General features: G+C 36.9%; 1 protein-coding gene across 2 annotated transcripts; it reads right to left on the bottom strand.

The window, feature by feature from the left end:
- Window positions 1-1739: 1739 nt before the first annotated feature.
- Window positions 1740-17741, bottom strand: CBLL1 (Cbl proto-oncogene like 1). 2 transcript variants are annotated; one of them, XM_069587907.1, is made up of 6 exons: window positions 17332-17741; window positions 12372-12539; window positions 9357-9457; window positions 8882-8965; window positions 7825-7898; window positions 1740-5239 (listed from the first exon to the last, which is right to left on the bottom strand). In XM_069587907.1, the coding sequence occupies exons 1-6, from the start codon at window positions 17342-17344 to the stop codon at window positions 4201-4203; spliced, it is 1479 nt and encodes a 492-aa protein (XP_069444008.1). In that variant the 5' UTR covers window positions 17345-17741; the 3' UTR covers window positions 1740-4200. The 2 variants fall into 2 exon arrangements, with proteins under 2 accessions (XP_069444008.1, XP_069444009.1); XM_069587908.1 differs by having other exon boundaries at window positions 9357-9454; window positions 17332-17735.
- Between the last annotated feature and the right edge of the window lie 2866 nt (window positions 17742-20607).

Here is a 20607-nt window from a genome sequence, read left to right as displayed (position 1 = left end):
TATTAATCAACAATACTTCAATATAAAATCTTTAAAATTTGAAATGGCATCTAGCATATAAATGAATATATTCCACATGGTGTATGTTCAGTACATATCTGAGTACAGGCCACAAAATACTACATTTACCATGGATTATTAAGGTGCTTAACCAGAGCATGAAGCCTATTATTTAGTTGTCAGCTCTGCAACTAACATGATTTGTACACCAAAGTTATAACAGTGATTATCTCTGGAAGGGAAAATTATGGTAGTGATCAAGGGGATCTTTATTTGTAATATGACATATTTCTCCCCAAAATTTACTGCTTGTATAACTGAAATGAATACAAATTTTAAAACAAAAAAAAATTAAAAGGTTTTGAAAGCAACACATAGGAAGAAAAGTCAAAGGGAGTAAGATTTTCAATGTGAAGACAGAGAACAATTTCAAAGGTAGATTAACGGGAAAAAGTGAAAGTGTTAAGTCACCCAGTCGTGTCCAACTCTTTGTGACCCCACGGACTGTAGCCCACCAGGTTCCTCTGTCCATGGGATTCTCCAGGCAAGAATACTGGAGTGGGTTGCCATTTCCTTCTCCAGGGAATCTTCCCAACCCAGGGATTGAACCTGGGTCTCCCGCATTGTAGGCAGACTCTTTACCAACTGAGCCACCAAGAAAAACTAGATTAATAAGAAACAGACTTAAATACAGTATTAAAGTTGGTGCTTACAACTAACTTAAAATAGAAATAGGATATTCTGAAGACACAGGCTAGATTTTTAGAAAGATGTGGTCCTGACCAAGTGATAAAAACTCATGACCCACCATTGTTCATTTAAATCCTGTGATTCTGTAATGCCTAAAATTTCAAATGGGAGATGAGGAAATTAAAGTTTAATATTAAAATGTTGCTTTAACAATTCTGCCTTAACGCTTTTCCCCTCAAAGACAGAAAACTGAAGGGGCATGAATCAAAACAAAAAATGTTTGAAAATTCAAATATTTTTATTAGTATTATTACCAAGTATTTTAACTGGCTTACCTCTCTTTCCCCTTTAAGTCTAGTATATCCAATATTGCTTTATTAGATTGTGCATATATTGTAGTAAGTAAAGTCTGCTTGGTCTAGGCCACAACTGAACAGATTACAATTACAAATCAGTAAAGAAAAATAAATCCACTTCAGTTAGAATATAGTATGATTATGTCAAGCGTCAATTAACATCAATATACCAATTTGATGGTTGATCTAATAATCAGAAAAGTGTATTTTTGTTTCAGGTACTTGAGATTTTTCCACATACTTTTTTTTTTCCATTAACGTTTTTTCAAAAATAAGTTTACATGGTTTTTCCAAAAAGTCGTATGAAAGATACCCTTCCAGTACATCAGAACAAAGCCAAAAGCAGCTCTGTATACTTCATATCATAAAATGACCTATTTCAAGTTTAAAAATATGGTCAAATTATCTTTTCCATTTGTATTAGTGTTAGTCTCTTATGCAATAACTTGAGCAAGTGGTTTTTTACAGGGCAAAATGAATATTAAATAGTTTCTTACAATCTTTGCAACTGATCATTTTCTCCAATACTATATATTATACTTTGAACAAGCATGTCACTTTAGAAATACTAACATTCACCCTGCTGGTTAATCTCCAAAAACGTGAAATTTTGCTGTAAAAGTTGTATCGACGTGGAAAATTCTGCAGTCTCCCAAATGTGTCATCATTAGGTAAAAACTCACCTAGGCAAAATAGTATTTATGCTTTCATTTTATTGTTTTTAAGAATTAAACTGCCACCTCAGTAGTCTTTTAAGAGCAATATAATGAAACATACATACATTTAATTTAGACTTACGTCCATCATAGCTTCAAAGGCTTCCCTGAAATAAGGCTGGGATTCACATCTTTTTCCTTAAGGAAAGAAACACTAACAGTAATTTTGTTATCCTTCTACCCACCCACCCTCATTCAAACAATAACTAGATGAATTCAAGTCTAACACCATTAAAAAAAAAAAAAAAAACCTGCCTGCTACAACACATTTATCTGAACTGCCTCCCTGCATAACACATACTTCTTTAACCTAACCAAAAAATTTTAAAGCCTACGAGACTTAACGTGGAATTTTACCGTGATAACATTTGTTTGTTCAATACATTCAATTCTAGTGAATTTCAATTAAATCAGGTGAGCTCTTCATAAATAGCTGAGAAGCTTTAAAGTGAGTTTTGTTATTTCCTATTACATGAAACCAAATTATTGGTACTGAATTTTCAATAATATTTTAACAGCTCCAAAGAGGGCCATTAAAGGTAATCAAGTCTGCACCAGTCCAAGTACCTACAGTAATATGATAGACACACTCACCACCATTTCACACTATTTCACTCCTATGCTTCTAATAACAATTTCTCATTAGAAACACTGCATTAACACTGAACTCTCAAATTGCTAGGTGTGAAAAATCACGTACTTTCACTTAAAGAAAAAGTGTATTATTTTCAGCTGGTCATGGTTGAAAGGGCCATTTATATTATTTCAGCACTAAATTTATAGATGACTTTGCATCAGATTATCCAAAGTGAGAAACTGCTTTGCCTGTTCCTGACAGAATTAAATGGTAAATTAGCCATCAGTTCACCTCTTGTCAAAAAGAAATGTTCTAAATTTATACACTACAAACTATTTAATAATAAATGGTATCTGTATACTACACATTTCATGTTTATGTTATGCACCATTTTAGGGGGGAGGAAGTACTTCACAGGGGTGTATTCAAAGGACATATAGTAATATCCTAAGAATGTTGATTTATACATATGAATTCTGTATAAACTGTAAGTGGTCATCTTAGCTGGACTGTAACAAGCCCCTAGAATGCAAAAGCTGACTCCGAAGGCACCTTATAATGCATTGAAATTCACAATTTAGACATTACTTTTCTCTTCAATAGAAAATCATCTGGTAGTCTTCACTGTTGACTCTATGCTAAAAAAATGTTCCAAGTTTTAGACTGCTTAACCAATAAAAGAAACAGGAAGTCAGTAATAGTTTTTAAATGTTAAGTTAGAGAAAAACACCTTATCATACAGTAATGAAACCTGAGCAACGCAAGTATGTGATTACAAGAACATCCTTCATTAATACAGTATTCAAATTCCTCTATGGCATTCAAATTATACTTTAAAACCCAATAAACAAGAATCCACTTAAGCACAGGATCAAATTCTACCATGAAATGAGGAATTACATAAAGCCTATTCAGCCCAAAATATTTAGTTTCAGACAATGAGCAGAGAGGAACACACTTCATCTAAAGAATACCACTTATACAGTTCTATAAAATGTTACTTAAGGTTAATAAGTGTGATGCATATGACTCCAACCATTCGGTAAAAAGCATTAATGAGTAACAGCATCCCCAACAGCTTGGAGCCTACAGAGTTGATTACTTTGGCCCTATCTTTCCAAAAATACAAGCAATGCCTCTTAACATTACAGACATAAATATTCTTAGTACTGGAATTTCAATGTATTTTGGTGCTCCTGAGGCTGCCTATAAATGAAAAGGCATCCAAGTGAAGTGCATTATATACCTAATATACCTCAAAATTTCAGTGCCTAAAATGTGAAATAATTTTCTACCATTTAACAGTCTGCCTTACAGTAAATTCTATTAGATTTTTACTTTTAGGATTTTATTGTAACTTTGGGAAATTAGTGGTAAAACATATGGTTTAAAAAACAGTATGTGGCTGCACTTAAGTTCACATAAAAATAGTATTTTTACAACCATATTGAAGTTTAATCCTTTTACACAGGTTAACAAAATGTATCACAAGAAAAACTTAAACATTGGGTTTAACAAAAGACGTACTTTTGAAAGTGGAACAATGGAAAAATGTTTTCAATTTTTTTTTTTTTTTTTTTACAAATGGTCACCTCTGGGTCAATTTACCACACTAGGGGAACAAAGTTCTTAAAATATAGCTGTGCTCAACTGAGCCACTTAACTGCACTACAGTATAGTACTTGAAATCAATCCTAAGGTCAAGATTTAAAACCATTTTAAGAGACAAGACCCTAAGTGTTGTACAGCCACCTCAGCAAGAGGCGCTTTTCCTTCCCCGAACAGTCAAAGCTTAAAGAAAAGATTGACTATACATATAAGTTTTGTTTCCTCATCATATCGTCAGTTCAGAATACTATTGTCATTGGTAATACGGTCTATATCTTGTCTGATCTGGATGATGTGGTCCAGGTAGTGGGGTCTGAGAAGGCGGACCCTGCATTCGTGGAGGAGGAGGTGGCCCTCTCGGTGCAGGCCATATACCAGGACTCATTCCCCCTGGTTGTGTAAATGGAGGGCTCAGAGTTCCTTGATCTTCAGTGAACTGGGGTAAAGAGTTGGGATTGTAATGGTGAGGAGGGGGTGCAGTTACAGGTGGACCACCATGTTGAGGTGGGGGAGGTCCTGGAGGAGGATGATTCATATAAGGTGGCATCTGGGCAATAATATGTCCAGGGGGAGGGGTAATTGGTGGTGGAGCAGAGGTCATTGGTGGAGGTGGAGCTTGGCTATACACCAAGTGAGGAGTACCTGCGGCCTGGGGAGGATGTGGCATTGGATGGCTTATTGGTGGTGGAGGAGGTGGGGGTGGTGCATAATGTTGCTGTGGAGGCATAATATGATGAGGGTGCGAGACCACTGGTTGACCCTGATATTCAGGATGATGGTGAGCAGGTGCGGGGGCAGGAGGTGGTGGTTCTCTAGCACCTGGATTTGAGTCATCCTGAATAGGGACAGTTATTAAATTGCTGTGTTTTCTTGTTGAAATACGAAAGGTTTCCTGACTGACTGAGCGAGGTGGAGGAGGAGCCATGGACAATTCAGCTGGAGGAGCACGGATATCCTCGTGTGGCTGATTATAGTGCTCGTGGGGCACATGTTGCAAAGGAGGTGGTGGCATCATGATGTGCTGCTTTGGCGGAATATGGCTCATATGGTGCTTGTCTGGCGGCATGATAAAACGATCGGGGATTTCAGCTGGTGGTGGGGCAATAGGAGGAGGATGAACATTTTCAAGTGAAGCCCGGGTAACAGGTTTTCCAGCTCTCATATGGCGGTGGTTGATATGAGCCTGTAAGTCTCTCTGAGACAAGTATGTTCTCTTGCACCCTTGAACAATGCTACACATGAAGAGAGAACCTCGTGTACACTGCTCAATTCGCTGCACAGGATCACTACAGCTAAATCAGAAGGGGAAAAAAGTTTGATTTACTAAAAACAGACTATAAAAATAATGCACTAAATTTCAAAGATATGACTAGTTTTAAATTTTATTATGGAAAACATTGCAAAAAGTTCACAATTAAAAGTTATAGTTTATGTAAGTGAACTTTTAATCTTTTCCACTTTGTGGTTTGTTTGCTATTAAGCATCAGCATTTCTGTCAACATCAAAATTCTTAAGAAAAAAATTTAAAGTGTTTATCAAACAGAGTAGGTTTGAAGCAAAACCCTTTTCTTACCAAGATTTAGAATTTATCTGATTTCACAAACAATTCTATGTTTTGAATCCGTGTGCAAAAAACCCCAAAACTCCAGGAAGGGCAAACCAAAGGATCTTGTCAGAATCACAAAATGCAAACCTGTAGAGTATTTATTGACCAGTAAGCAATTTTATGAGCAAATAATACTACGTAGAAGATACTAAGTGAAAGGTGTTGTAAGAACTACAAAAATAAACAGGATCATCCTAACGATCAAGGTTCTTAATATTAAACAATATTTCAAATTCAAACCATGAATGCCAAGAGTCCTTTCAAGGAGGGAGTCTTCCTGAATTGTCAGACAAATCTACTACTACAAAGTATTACACACTCCTACTTTTCTAAATTATAAACACTAAATTTAACTCAATTATTTTCTTAATAAGTCAGGGTCAAATTGTAACTATTCTTCATCTGCTGTTTTTTAATCCACTTTTGCCTTCAGAAGGCTTCTTGAAACAACAGAAAGAAGACTGAACTAGGAATTGGAACTGGGACCTAGTATTGGCTGAGATCTTGGAGAAGTCATTTAAACTTTGTTTCTTTATCTGTAAAATGGGTTATAACATCTAATCTAACTCATAATGCTTTTATATAGACTTCACCCTACTTAAAAGAACATTTGAAACATCAATGAAACAGTGAAAATGACAGGACTTAATGATTAGTTAAGCACTAAACACATATAAGCTATCATCATTGAATATGTGGATCCGGTCATATGACCTGTATCAAATGGCTCCATATTCTTGATTTGGAGTGGTGGCTGGTGTTTCTTCCTCACTGTAGGCTGGTACTACTTCTTCATACTTAGGAGGCTTCCCTTTAGTGGCCATTTGGCACACTTCTCATTTTTTGCTTCTAATTTGCTATAAACTCTGAAATAGCTCCACAGTAACAGGATTGGGAGGTGGAGTGTATTTCTTTGGGTGATGCTTAAGCATTAGTATATAATATTTACATTAATTAGGGTTGTCATTTCTTCACTTTCTGACCCAGGTCTGTTAATCCAGATAAGCTTTTGTTTTAATATCCCTAACAGCCAACCAGTGATATGCTTACTGAAGTTACACTGAAAAACTTGAAAACTAAATTCCCTTTTAAATATTAACATCAAAACACTTACATAAAAGAGAAAACCTTCTGATGTCCTCTACATGGTGTTTTACAACATCCAAAATCCCTTATCTCAATGAGGCAATCAAATTTACTATAGAATTTAAGCGGATGTACACTGTGTTGGAAAATCAGGCACTACAGAAAATGAGGCAAATAGTGAATATGCACTATCAATTTCCTAATTCTTTTGAATTATAATTCTATTGAGAAAATATCCTTTAAACTCACACTATAAAATTTATAATATATGACTTTAAAGGGCTAATAAAATATGCTAAGAGAATTACTTCTTACTGGTTTGTTAATGAATCTTCATTCTCTCCCACAGATGCTAATCTTCCTACACCATAAAAGAAAACTATCCCTTACAACTGTCCACAATTTTATTATCAACTAATATTACAACCCTTGGGATAGGTTCTAACTTAGGTTATAAGTGACCTAGAAAGCCTACAGTTGTTCCCAAAGAAGTTTCTCTCAAGGTTTTTCTTAAGTCTTCTATCAGGGGTTCTGAATTGATATAAAAATTCATAGTTTATTCTGGATCCTTACTATTCCCAAAAAGATCACTATCGATCAACACCTCCCTATGGTCTTAATTTGTCTGAGCCTGTCTTAGAACATGAAGGTGTTGTAAGATGTACTCAAGACATAATCAGATTTGAAGTCAATAAATAAAGAGATTATACTTACATAGTACTTGCTATCTGCTACTCATTTACTTCTAATAATAACCCAGGGAGGTAAGTACTATTATTAGCTCCATTTTACAGATAAAGAAATCATCTATGTGACATAGTTAATAAATCACAAAATAAAGATTTGAATCCAATAATTCTAATTCCAGAGTCTTTGCTCGAAATCACTACGTGATACTACCTGTCTAGCATCCCATTAAAATAAGAAAGTATTTTTGGTTTATAATGCTAACTTTGTGATGTATTTATTATTGTTATTTTGGCCAATGTGAATTAACTGATAATAGCTAATTAGCCCTATCCTAAGGAGAAGGTTATAGTCAACTCTAGGTTCACAGAGAAACATTTGCCAGGTCTACACACTTGACATCTTGCCAACGGTCTATATCATATCCTCACCTTTAACCTAGATCATAAATCATTATATCACAATCCTTATTATTTAAAAATTTAATGATGATCTTACCCGGGACACATCTTATCTCCCTTTTTTTCATGTAAAATAGCACAGTCATAGCAAAACACATGCTTGCATGGAATCTGCAAACAGAGACATGTTACAGTTAATATTCTAGAGCAAATTAAAATATTTCAATAAAAAGCAACAGTGAGCGCAGTGACCTAGACATGGAAGGTACTTGAGAACTGTTGGTTAAAATGAACATATATTAAGTACTAGTTACATAAAAGCAACAGTTAACCTTCTTCAGTCACAAAGCTCTTTGTGAGAATGCAATGAAAACTTTGGCCCTTCCCCAAAAAACATATACATGCACATTCATGGTTCCTACAGGTTAAAAGCTCCTGAAGAATACTGTACAATGTTTCACCTAATCCTATTATCTCCACAAAGTATTTCATGGCAGTGAAAGAATACGTATCCTCTACATTTAATATAAGCAGCCTTCTTCCCTGGTAGTCTTAAGTTAATGAACTTACAAATATTTAAAATAAATCAGAAGGACACAGTAAAATAATGTTACACTATTTTAAAACTCACAATTCATTACTGTTACTTAGTTATGCCACACAGCAAAGCAACAGTGCAGAATCCACGGCTTCTACCACCACAGATTTAACAATAAATTCAATTTTTTTCCAACAAAAATGTAAAACTATCTTTTCATATATGAAAATTACTATAAAATTACAGTACTTTAAGTGCTTAGAATACCCAGAAATCATAAATAATATTTAATTCCATTTGATATTAAAAATTCTAGCCTCTAGAAATAACTGATTCTGTTAAAGAAAAAATTTTTTTCCTTAAGGATCAAACCATTCAAAGAAATTAGTTTCAGAATTCGTTTCCTTAATTAATATTTTACAAGCAATCCAAGAATCTGTCAAGATAATTTTATTAAATGCATATTATCCCCAAACTTTCCTTAGCTATTTTATACTTATTCATTATAAACTTTATTGTTAAACAATAATAAATCTATCTACTTAAATTTCAGAGTCCTCATCTCTACACAAATATATAAATTTATAAAAACAGAATTTAACTTAGTTATACTTACCATTCGCCCATAAATTTTAATAGGTAATCCACATTTGTCACAGAAATGAACTGGAGTATCATCCTTTTCACCTAAGATATTTATCTGTTGAAATGATATAATTAAAATTTCCTTAAGCATTTCTAAAAATTATGTCTATAAATTACACAATGAATTAGTCAGTATAAAAGTTACTAAAACAATTAGAAATGAAGATCTTTTGGTATAATACCACATATGCCACATTATTTGGGCAACCATCAGTTTTGGGTTTTTTCCCCCTTTGACAGTGTTATTACTTATTGATTTTACTTGACATCACTGAAAATTACTTCAGATTATTTTCGGAAATATGGCATTAACAAACGATTTATGGGTAATGAAAGATATAATTATAATAAAAGTTCATACTATTCTTTATGCAATCTAAATTGTCCTAATAAAGCATTTAAAATATTTTACTCTTCTAATAAATTTTTTTAATTTTTACTTATACCTGAAAGTCCCAAAAAAGGTGTCCAGGAAATCTTCGTTGATTTCCAAACAGTTCACCCCCTTTACAGTCATACCGTTCTTCTTCATTATAATCAAATCCTTCTGAGGAAACAAAATGTTACCTATTAACTTTTTACATCTCAAATTTCATTTTGGAAATACAGGTACACAGACCTGTATTTCTATTTTGTACATGGACAAAATAGACCTGTTCACTGACACCTTTCAAAGCTCCTCTAAGAACAGCATAATCAAGTCTTACTAAACAGCTGCTAGAAATGATCCCGGGACCCATGTAGTCCAATTCTCATGCCTGAGAATACTGCAGTACTGGAGACCATAACAACACAGAGAGGCCGAGCTAGGAAGGGATCTCTGATCTCTTCCCTCCTATTCAAGAGCTCATATTAACCCACCAGACTATTTCTGGTATAAAACTACTAATAATCATCATCATGATTATTACACAAAAGATACTGATTGTCATTTATTCCAATCATCTATAAAAGTGGTATTACATTGTAACTGGTATTAGCACCAAAAGATTAACAAAGAATTCTGCAGGCTTTCTTCTTACGACTTAGAAAATTAGGTAACCTCTTCAACTTTAAACTGAACCTGATTTTAGAAATCTCAACATACTTATACTTCATCATTTCAATTAAAACCTTTCCTTGGTTATTCACCCGAATAGCAAAATTTATATCCTACCTACAAGTCTCCTCCCCTACACTGTATGTAGCATTATCAATAAACTTCAAGATAAAGATCAAATAGGCTCAATTTCTCTGACCTGATTAAAAAGTTGATGGCAATCCTCCCATCTTATACAAAAGAAAAGAAAATCAGTGAACAGTCTGATGGGGATTCTCAGTAGAATTCAATTACCTAAAGTAAAGCTGAGAAGACAAATCTATCCCTCCAATATGCCAGGCTTCTCAAGACTTTTGGCCCTAGAACTGGTTAACATCTGCAGACAGACACACAGGCACAGATGCAATAATTTCTTGAAGCTGATACTGATACACCAGTGTACTGCTATCTAATTACCTGCAACACCAATGTAGAGTTCTTCTAAGTTCCATCTGAGTGACCCTAGGCTCTTAGATGGCCCATTTATATCTTATAAAAGCTGCTGTCATCGAAAACTCAAAATAAGGAAAGTTAATTTTTCTACTTATCTAAAACTCAGAAAATTATTGAGCAGAACAAGAGCTAAGAAAATCATGAGTACATTATCATTATCCAGAGTGGTTCAACCTATACTCCCATCATTAAACTATACATATATCTGTATAGATAACAAAGCAGCAGCTGCTGCTCCATCAATAACCTAGGGTACTCTGTCCTTGGCCTTTCTAGTTTTAAAATAATTTTTTAAAACTATACAGTAATGTATAAATAAATTATTGTGTAACCGTAAAACAATGCAAAAAAGCTAAAATCCCCTTTCTAGCCCTTTCCTCTCAGCTATCTCTTCATCCCCTCCCACTTCAAGTCACACCCCATTTTTGTTTTAACAACCAAATATACATCCATAAAAGTTCCAAAGCCACGATCAGCAAACTTTATCTGCCTAAAGACCAATTAAGTAAATACCGCCATACCTGCAATTACTCAACTATGCCAATATAGTGTGAAAGCAGCTATTCGTGGTGCGCCCTAAGCTCAGTCATGTCCAACTCCTTGTGACCCCAGGGACTATATACAGCCCACCAGGCTCCTCTGTCCATGGGATTTTCCAAGCAAGCACACTGGAACATGTTGCCATATCCTATTCCAGGGCATCTTCCCAACCTAGGGATCAAACCCGAGACTCCTGCATTGGCAGGTGGATTCTTTACCACTGACCCACCTGGGAAGCCCGAAAACAGCCAGACAATACGTAAAAGAATGGGCATGCATGTGTTCCAGTACAACTTTATTGATAAAGCATAGCACTGGATTTGGCCCATAGGCCATAAAAACTGTTTTATACTCAAGAAATGGTGAAAGGCCTAAGGATGACAAAAAACCCAGAAGTTCAGCAGAAAAGACTGAATGTCTGACTACAAAGAATTGTCAAGCTTCTCTACAATAAAAATTTTATACATAAAATTCAAAAGACAAATAGAGAATATACACAACATATAACAAAAGCCAATTTTGTTAATCTATAAAGAACTCATAAAAACCAAGAGAAAAACAATCAAACAGGAAAAAAATGGAAAAGGATATGAACAGATAGAGCCTAGAAAAAAGAAATGACCAATACTATGAAAACATACAGCACCACTCATAAATTAAAGAAATGCGTATCAGTACAAAAATCTGCAAAGGATAATAGTACCAATATTGGTGTGGGAGTATAAAGTGATGTATTATTTTTTAAGAACCATTTGACAACATCTATTAAATGCTAAAATGCATAGATTCTAAATCCATCAAGTTCTAAAATGCCCAAATTCATGCAAAATTTAAGTTTCAAAATACACATACTAAGGTGTGTATTCTACAAAACATACATACTAAATAAATAAGGACACTTATTGCAAAATTGTCTTTAACAGCAAAATGTTTTAAAAAATTGTTAAATAAATTATGGTATATCCATAAGTGAAATACCTAAACCCATCTTCTTAAATAAGATATATCTGAATCTACTGAGAAAGCGGAATCTCACAGGCATCGTACAAAAAGGGGGGGGGCAGTTATAAAGCAACTATGAAGATGTCATACCAGGGATTATTTGAGGGGAGAATAAAAATGGGAGGACAATTTTACTTTAGTATCATGTTTTCTGTGATACTGTTTAGATTTTTCTAAACAATAGTGTTACTTTCAACAACAAAAGAAAATAAATCAAAAATATTTATAAAGGGATAGCAAGTAAAATATGCCAAAATGAGAAGTCAAAGACTGAAGAAGAGAATATTTAAGATAAAAAAAGAAGTGGCTAAAAGTAAATAAACTCACATGGCTTATTTGGTGGAATCAGATATTAAAGAAAGACTTTTGGACCTGTTAAACACATTACCTTCATCACCAGCTGGAGCCTTTGCAGGCATCCTGTTTATAGTCCTTGGAGTTCGAGGTGAAGCTTTGGCTTTGTTCCCTTGTTTGGAGATGAGCTTTATAGGAATTCGTCTTCGAACATCAAGACCACCCAACGATCCAGAACTATTAGTGCCTTGTAACTCATTGTCTATGTTAGGAAAAAAGTTGTAATTTCTTTTAGGTTTTCTTTTTGAAGGTTATTCTGCCACAGGTATTAAAGCAATATACCCAACATCATGAAGGGCTGAGTATCTGATTTTAAATACTATGCTATGTAAGTTCAAGTACTAATTTTCTCTATTTTGGATAAACTCTTAAAGCAATGTTTTTTAAGACATGGAGCCCTTTAAAAAGTTGACAAAAGTTACAGAACCCCCCCCTAAGAGGATGGACAATAAAATTTTCCATGGAATTCCAGAGGGGTTTATAGAAACATAAAGTCCTTCATGAGCCTAAAGTAAGAAGCTCTGTCTAGCAACTGTAAGATTTTTTTTTTAAAGAAGGAATAAAAGGTAAAGAAAGAACAGCAAAAAGAAAGAAAACCATCATTTCCATCAAGCATGCAAAGTAGGCACTCAATGAATTTAGTAATCTGCATCTACATCAGGACAATCACTACTGGAAACCAAACTAACACTGATAGTGGTAGAATTACATAAATAATACGCTGAAAATGAAGTTAGCTTTAGGGATGTGATTATCCTCTTCGGTGTAAAATAGGTTTTCTAAAAAGCATTCAGGAATATAGTAAAAATTACCACACAATTTAACAGTAAACGCAGACACTAATGTACTATAACATTTCTATATGTACAGGTGACTGCGTTATTCTTAGTCAGCACTGTAATGGTAAATTATAGGTGAGGAGGATGCAAGATTTCTATACTTCAACTAGGCCTAAACAACTGACACTTTCTATGTCTCTGTTATTAGCTTACGAAATAAATTTACTCATATCCTATGAGTAATATGAGCATTATTTCATAGAACTGACTCTATTTTAAGATTAAAAGCCACCTCTTTTCCAAGTCCATGACATATTACAATCCAGAAAATATTTACCTTTATCTGCTAAAAGCAGAAAGGCAAATGTCCTAAAGTAGGAAATGCAAATAATTTAAAATAGTAACATTTTAAACATGACAATTAGTGAGCAACGCTATGTAACTGCCACTGCAGGAAGACAGCACAGAGACATAACCAAACTATCCACATTAAATTCTCTAAAGCCAAATTTGGAAGTAGTATCCTACCCAGCAGTAATGATCTCTAAGGATACGAGAATAACACATAGATTTGCACTCTTTCTCAATAATACACAGAACAAAATTGAAAATCAGTCCTTAATTATTAATTTAAATATCTTTCAGTCTGCTTTCTATCATTATTTTCATAACAGCTAATCTGCAAAAAAAAAAAATCATGGGAATGGGAATACATGGACAGTTAAAAGTATTAAACTAGGATAAATCCATCTTGATTTAACTCTCAACACTTCACAAATGTATCAACAATCAGATGCTTTCATCTGCTTTCACTCCAGTTGCATTTAGTTGCTAAATATCTACAGGCAATGAAGTAGCAAAAAGATAATAATGTATTTCATCTGCTTTGGCTCTAGCTGTTTAAAGTAGCTGCAAACAATGTAATAGCAAAAAGGTATGGCAGAATGAGGTTTTTTTTTTTTGCTTGGAAGGTATTCCTGATTTTTCAATGAATTAAAAAAATAGCAAGTTATCAGAGACAGTTCAATGTCATCTTTCCGACAGTAAAAGGACTCTGAACGGTTTTTCCTTGGTGAACAACACTTCATTACTACAAGTCCTTTTCATGCTACCCTAGACATCCGAAGTCACAATTATGACTTTCAAGAGCCTGCTGCCCTCTAACATCTTGCAGTCTGCCTCAGACTCCAAGTGCAAGCTGTTAATAGTGACATCACTCTGGGTTTATCCTGGGGGGGTTTATTATGAGTCAAAATATACAGTATATATGCAATATATTCAACAATATATTTAGTTGAATATCACAACTAAAAACCCTAAAACCCTAACAATGAAAAGTCCTTGGATATTATAGAGAGTGAGAATTAAGGATGTAACCACTCATATGAAGTGAAATCCACTGTAAAAGGCCTAATACGGAATACTGTATCATATAGGTTTTTAAAAGATTTGTGCAGAATTTTATCTTGAATTAAAGGAATCAAGAAATATTTTTACAAAATTTAGGTTACAGTTACAACTAAGTGCTAACTTTTAGAATGGCCAAAGACTCAATCAAGTGTTAATTAGGAGTTTCTTGAAGTAATTTTCTATTACAATACTACAGGATAGCCTTCATTTTATGACTGACAATTTCAGCACGTTCACAAAACCAGTCATTTTTGCATAACATTCAAGAGTTCCATCAATCTCCCCAGGGGCCTCTTTTAAGCCTTTAATATTAGAATTTTCCTTTTGAGATGCCTATCCTGACATGTGTTCAATTTACTGGCTATCTGGCACATCCTCATTTCCCAATGATTTTATTTGTGATTCAATTACCAAATTCACATTTATGAATATCATGAAAACTTGAATATTTTGTAAGGTTTGTAATCACAATCAGGATACAACATTTAATACCATTTTCTGACATGAAACTGGTAAGGACACTGCCTTATAAGGAAATTAACTAAAAAAAAAAAAAAGAAAAGAGGTTCATGTTAAGCAGCAGGGATATCTGAGCAGGAACCATTTTTTCAAGAGGTCAGTTCATTAGTGAGTATTTTCATGTTAGGATGACTTTTACTTTCTTAGGCAAACTTTTAACTTAGAAAGTAGGATAATAAATACTCAGATACACACCAACCCACATTACAATTTCCCAACATAACATCTTTAAACTGTGAAAAGTGCTTGACTTCCAATTCCAGTAACAGGTTCAAATGAGAAACATTTCGCTAATGCGGCACGTTTGCTTCTCTAACACCAAGATTTCACGGTTTCAATTCTATAAAAGCTCCAAACACTAGAGTTCCCTAGAGCCTGCTGCTAGGCCCTCTTCTCTACTGTTTTCCCTTTCCCTAAGTGATCTCATCCATCCTCATGCCTTAAAATCATTCCAAACAAACCGCCCTATGATTTCCACTTGACATCTCCCCTTCTATGTCCCAACAAACACCTCATCTTTAGCAGTTCAAAGTCTTGTTGCCAAATTCCCATTTGTCACCTCTACTTCATTAAAAAAAAAAAAAAAAGGTATTTTTCTTCCAAGTCTTCCAATAAAGGACACCACTCAAAAACTAGAACCCTACGCACCTTTCCTTTCTCTCACATGCCTCCAAACCAATCCACCAGGGCCTGAGTTCTACCACCAAAATATTTACTGAATCTGCCCATTCCTGTTTTTACTAAACCAAGCCACCATCACTAAACCAAGCTTCCCTTCTGGTCTATTGCAATCACTTCCTAAATTTTCTATTTATCTTGCCTCCTTCTCTTACACCATTCTTCATACAACAACCTGTTATACTTTAAAAACAGATTATGTTCCTCCTCTACTTCTGTTCAATGGCTTCATATTGCACTTAAAATTACACTCAAATCTTTTCCATGGACTTCAAAGTCTTGCACCACCCGAGTCCTGCCTTCCTTACCAATCTTATCTTAGGGCTCTTTCCCTCTATGTAAGTGCAGCTGATCTCTACATTTTCCTCCCTCAGAGTCTTAGTACCTGTTATAAACACTTTCCACTTGATTTATGCCAAGCTGGATTCCTCTCATCCATCAGATCACAGCTTACAAATGTTACTTTCCTAAAAAGACTCTTCCTGACCACCGTCTCTGAAGCTTCTACCTTCCACAGCCCCATATGTCTTCTTCAAAGCCCTCATAATAATCTGTATCTCTAAACACTTGTTCATCGTGGTTTTCCCAATAGAACGTAACTTCCCTGAGGACAGGGACTCAGTTCACCTTGTTTATTATTCCACCTCCAAGCCTAGAAGAATATGTGTATATACATATGTGTATGTGTGTGTGTGTATACATACACACATAACGTGCGTGTGTGTGTGTGTGTATATATATATATATATATATATATATATATATATATATATATATATGAAATTAGGTAGACAGTTGATGACTGAGGAATCCTAACTAATACGTGATACTGGAAAAAAGCCTTTTATCACCCTACTAGTAATACAGCTGATAAACTGAACGGAGCAGTATCTAACTCCAAATGCACTCATTCAACATCCAAAAACTGCAAGGGAGCAAAAGACAAAAAACACTTAAGAAAGAATGGAGCCATTCTTACTTGGAGAAAGTGATGAGAATATCTTGATTTTAAGCTCAAGACTGGTGGTTAAGGACCACAGATGAAGCGCGGGGCATGCTACAGGCTTAAGCAGAAAAGCTGCTCCCGGTATCATTCCAAAAACCATATCCGACTCCCTTCTCCCACCTCTAGTCCAAGAAACACCGGAGAGACAACGACAGGCAGTGACCATCGCAGCACCCGCCCAAAGCTGACTGAAACAGCAGGAAGTCTCTAACCCACCCTAGCACATCGACTCGCAGCGTAATGACACTTCCCAGACTCTCTACCCGCCAGTCCCCATAACGTAGGGCAGAGCACCCAAAATGAGGGGGGAAACTGCCGGCGCTCTCTCCTCTCCGCGAAGCCCGCGCCCCACGCGGTGCCGGCTCCGGGCTCAGAAGGAGCTGCCGTTGCCGGCACCGAGGCTGTAGGTACCACATCGGAGGGTAGGCCAGGAAGTAGCAGGCCCTGGCCGGAGACGGGAAGAGGGTCTGTGAGATTCCTTCCTCGCCGCCACACCCCAGTGCTGTAAGGCGAATGTAACCCCTCTATGTTCGCTGGGCGACCAGTCCCAGGCCGGCCAAGGGGGCATGGAACCTGGACCCCCACTGCCTCCGCCTCCTTACCAGTGTGATCCATGATTCGACTCGCAGGGCACAGTGGGAGCGGAAGTCAACCGCGCCGGAGTCGCAGGGAGCGCGTGCGCGGTACCTTCCGGAGCCCGGGAGGCGGAAGTGTGATCAGGTGGAACCAGGTTGGTTCCCTCCAAAAATTCCCTTCTCTTGCGTCCGCTAGCCGACTCCGGTGAGGGAGTCAGGCTCAGTTCGGGCAGAGAGAGAAAAAGCGAGTACGCGGGGAGCGTCAGTGTAGAGGCTGCTAAGGGTTCCTCTCATGTGCTTCCAGAGGAAGTAGCCTTTTAATGTGGAGCGGAGACTGACGGGAACGGGAGAGGGGGAGAGCCGGTAGTAGCCGGAGGACTAAGCTCGCGGCAGGTAAGGCAGCCGCCGCGCCCCGCCCCCCCGCTCCCCCCGACCCCGCGCGGAGCTTTGCCTTCTGGGACTTGTAGTGCGCCGGGACCCTGGTGCCGACCTAGCCCAACTGCGCAGGCTCAGCCGTTGGGCTGTCCCACCCCGGCGGGCGGAGTAACGGTTTGGAATCCCCCAGAGTCCGCGAGCGACGTTCTCCAGCACCCCCGGTCCAGGAAGAGTGTAAACACGCGCGCTCCGGAAAGCGTCCTCCAGCGGGAGGTTGCCTAGGGGACGGTTGAGCTGTGTAAGGCTCCCAGCTAGAGGGAAAAGCTCTGTGCATATATATCTACATTTTGCTTTGTCGTGATGAGCTGCACAGACCCACGCAGAAGCCGACTTGGGTATCTACCCCGGTTCCCATCTCAAGTTGCTAACAGCTGAAACCCATTTCTAACGCTTGATTAGCATTCATTTTCTAGGGAAACCTCCCCCTCCCCCTAGAACACCTGTCCTAAGGAGCGTACGCGGGGCCAGGTGGAGGACGGATGCAGCGTAGCCGCCTCTTATAAAGGTCAGCGGGGACTCCAGTGCGGAGTAGAGCTGAGGATGGGGAGAGGTTAGGGCTGGCCGCGATGGAGCCGTGAAAAAGGGGAAAGGCCTAAAATGAAAAGTCAAGTTACCGCCACGGGCAGTACCTAGTTCCAGTTCTTGGTCCCAAGGGTTGGTGGTTGCTGCAGCTTTCATCGTCCTCAGCCGAAACAAAAGACAAGTGCCAAAGAGTGATTCCTGAGGACCTTCTGGGCCGTCTCCACCTCGCGACCCTGGCGCATGTGTCTACTCCCTTCTCCAGCCCTTCACACTTGATGCTCTCGAATGAGTAGAAAGGAGCACAATTAGTGGAAAACACAAGCTGGGGAGTCAAGGGATTTGGGTTCTATTCTTGTCGTCCCTCGGTGACGACATCATTACCTTGTGTTATGCACGCTTTCAGTGCCAGAGTTCCTAGATCAATTAAAGATTATTGTGTCGACCTCTTAGAGAAGCGGTTTCATGGTGCTGAATTCGGAGTCAAGTATGTGTAGTGATGTGCTCCATCTGTATAGTTAACCAGTGAGAGCTTGGAATAATATGATGAGTAATACTGTAAGTGTTCTGTGTTATTTGGTGAATGTTTTGGTGGGGTCTTTTAAAAGACACCGTTTGTGCAGTTTTATAAACAAGTTTTTAGGTGCATTCACAACTAAGGACAATTGTGATTCAGAGTTACACTTGCTTTTGTTAAAATGTAAGTTTCTGTATCCCTAAGTGGTTTTCAAGATGCTTTCAATTGCTGGGCATTTTCTGTGTTTCGCAAGTTGGGGGAAACAACCTTTCTTCCATAGCTCCTTGTTTCTCTAAATACAATATTGATATGAAAATCAAGCATTTTCCACCAATTTTGTGTGTAAAAGAAAAGTAGTTGTCACCTAGAAAGTGTTTTGTTTTTTAAATTTTTTTGATCTTCATATTTAGCCATCAACCATCCTTCAGAGGAGGTCAGTTGCATTCAGGGTGGTATGGCCGTACACTCAGCCATACTTCAGATTGATGCAGATGCAGGTTCAGAGTAATAATATTAGTGTCTGCTGATGCTATTTAAAGAATTAGAATTTTTTAAAATGTCTTCAAACTGTGTTTTATGTAATTTAATATGTAAGTCAGAAATTATGTCAACATTTTATGGTGCATCAAGTTATGAAAATTTACTAAAAGGAAACTTACATGTTTAGATTTCTTATTGCTAAAATGTTAGGTAAACATTTATTTGATTTGACCTCGTGCTTTTATGCATTTCTATAGCATCTGTGCTCTATATTCACTTTTCCCTTAACTATAACCTCACTTTACTAGTACAGTGGCAATATGACAAATTAATTTCTTCCTCTAAAATGATAAGAGAAACTGTATATAACATTTTATTACTGCCCTCTGGTATCCGTTGTTGTTAACATTTGTGCTGTAAGCAGTCACAATTTTACTGAAAGTCAACATTTATACTTAATTTATAGCTTGGTACTATCCTAAGGTTTATAAAAATGAAACATCATGGTAATGGACAATCAGAAGCACTAAGGTGTATATCATATTTTCATCTTATTGACAGACATCTGCTAGTCAGTGCTCTTCAAGGTGTTTTGATGACCTTGCATCTAAATAGACAGCACTATTTACTTACAAAAAAAAAAAAGGATGTGTATCAGAGAGCTTGAGATTCCTCAATGCCAGATCAAGGGCAATAACTTTCATTTCTTTAATGCTTCCCCCCCCCCCCCCTCACTGCATGTCTTATGGAATCTTAGTTCTGGAACCACATATCAAATCCTGCCCCCTGCGGTGGAAATGCCAAGTCTTAACCACTGGAGCACCAGTGAGGGCCCTCCTTAATGCTCTTTTAATTGTAACACTGTAGTGCCTAAGACCACAGAAGGAAAAAAACATATAAATAATGGTTCCTATATGCAGAACCATATAGCCTAGCATTTATAGAAATAATTAAAAACATGGAATTACATTCTGTGTCTTTCAGGAGAATGCAGTGCTACCTACATTCAGAGAAAATTATGAGCTGAGGGCAGTTAGGTAGACTGACTTTATCTTGATGAACAGGATAGCATTTGAAGGTGAGAGAAATGAAAGAGGCACATCAAACCAGAAAGAGCAAGGTCACAGATGTCATAACTTCTATAGAGAACAGGGATCAGCTTCACTTTGGTCCATGTTTGGGAATACTGAAAAATAAGGTTTGATTATAGAGAACGTTGAAAAGAAGATTTCAGAGTAACAGTTCAGAAAGAGTATATAGACAAAACCTAGCATGTTATGTTTATAAAAACAACACAATTCAGCAAGGTAGATTCAGAAACAATGAGCAGATCTTAAGTGTGCGAAGGAGGA

The sequence above is a fragment of the Ovis canadensis genome, chromosome 4 (genome assembly GCF_042477335.2).
Source record: "Ovis canadensis isolate MfBH-ARS-UI-01 breed Bighorn chromosome 4, ARS-UI_OviCan_v2, whole genome shotgun sequence".
Classification (NCBI taxonomy): domain Eukaryota; kingdom Metazoa; phylum Chordata; class Mammalia; order Artiodactyla; family Bovidae; genus Ovis; species Ovis canadensis.
Note: the sequence above shows the minus strand (reverse complement) of the source record. Positions and strands in the feature narration are given on the sequence as shown.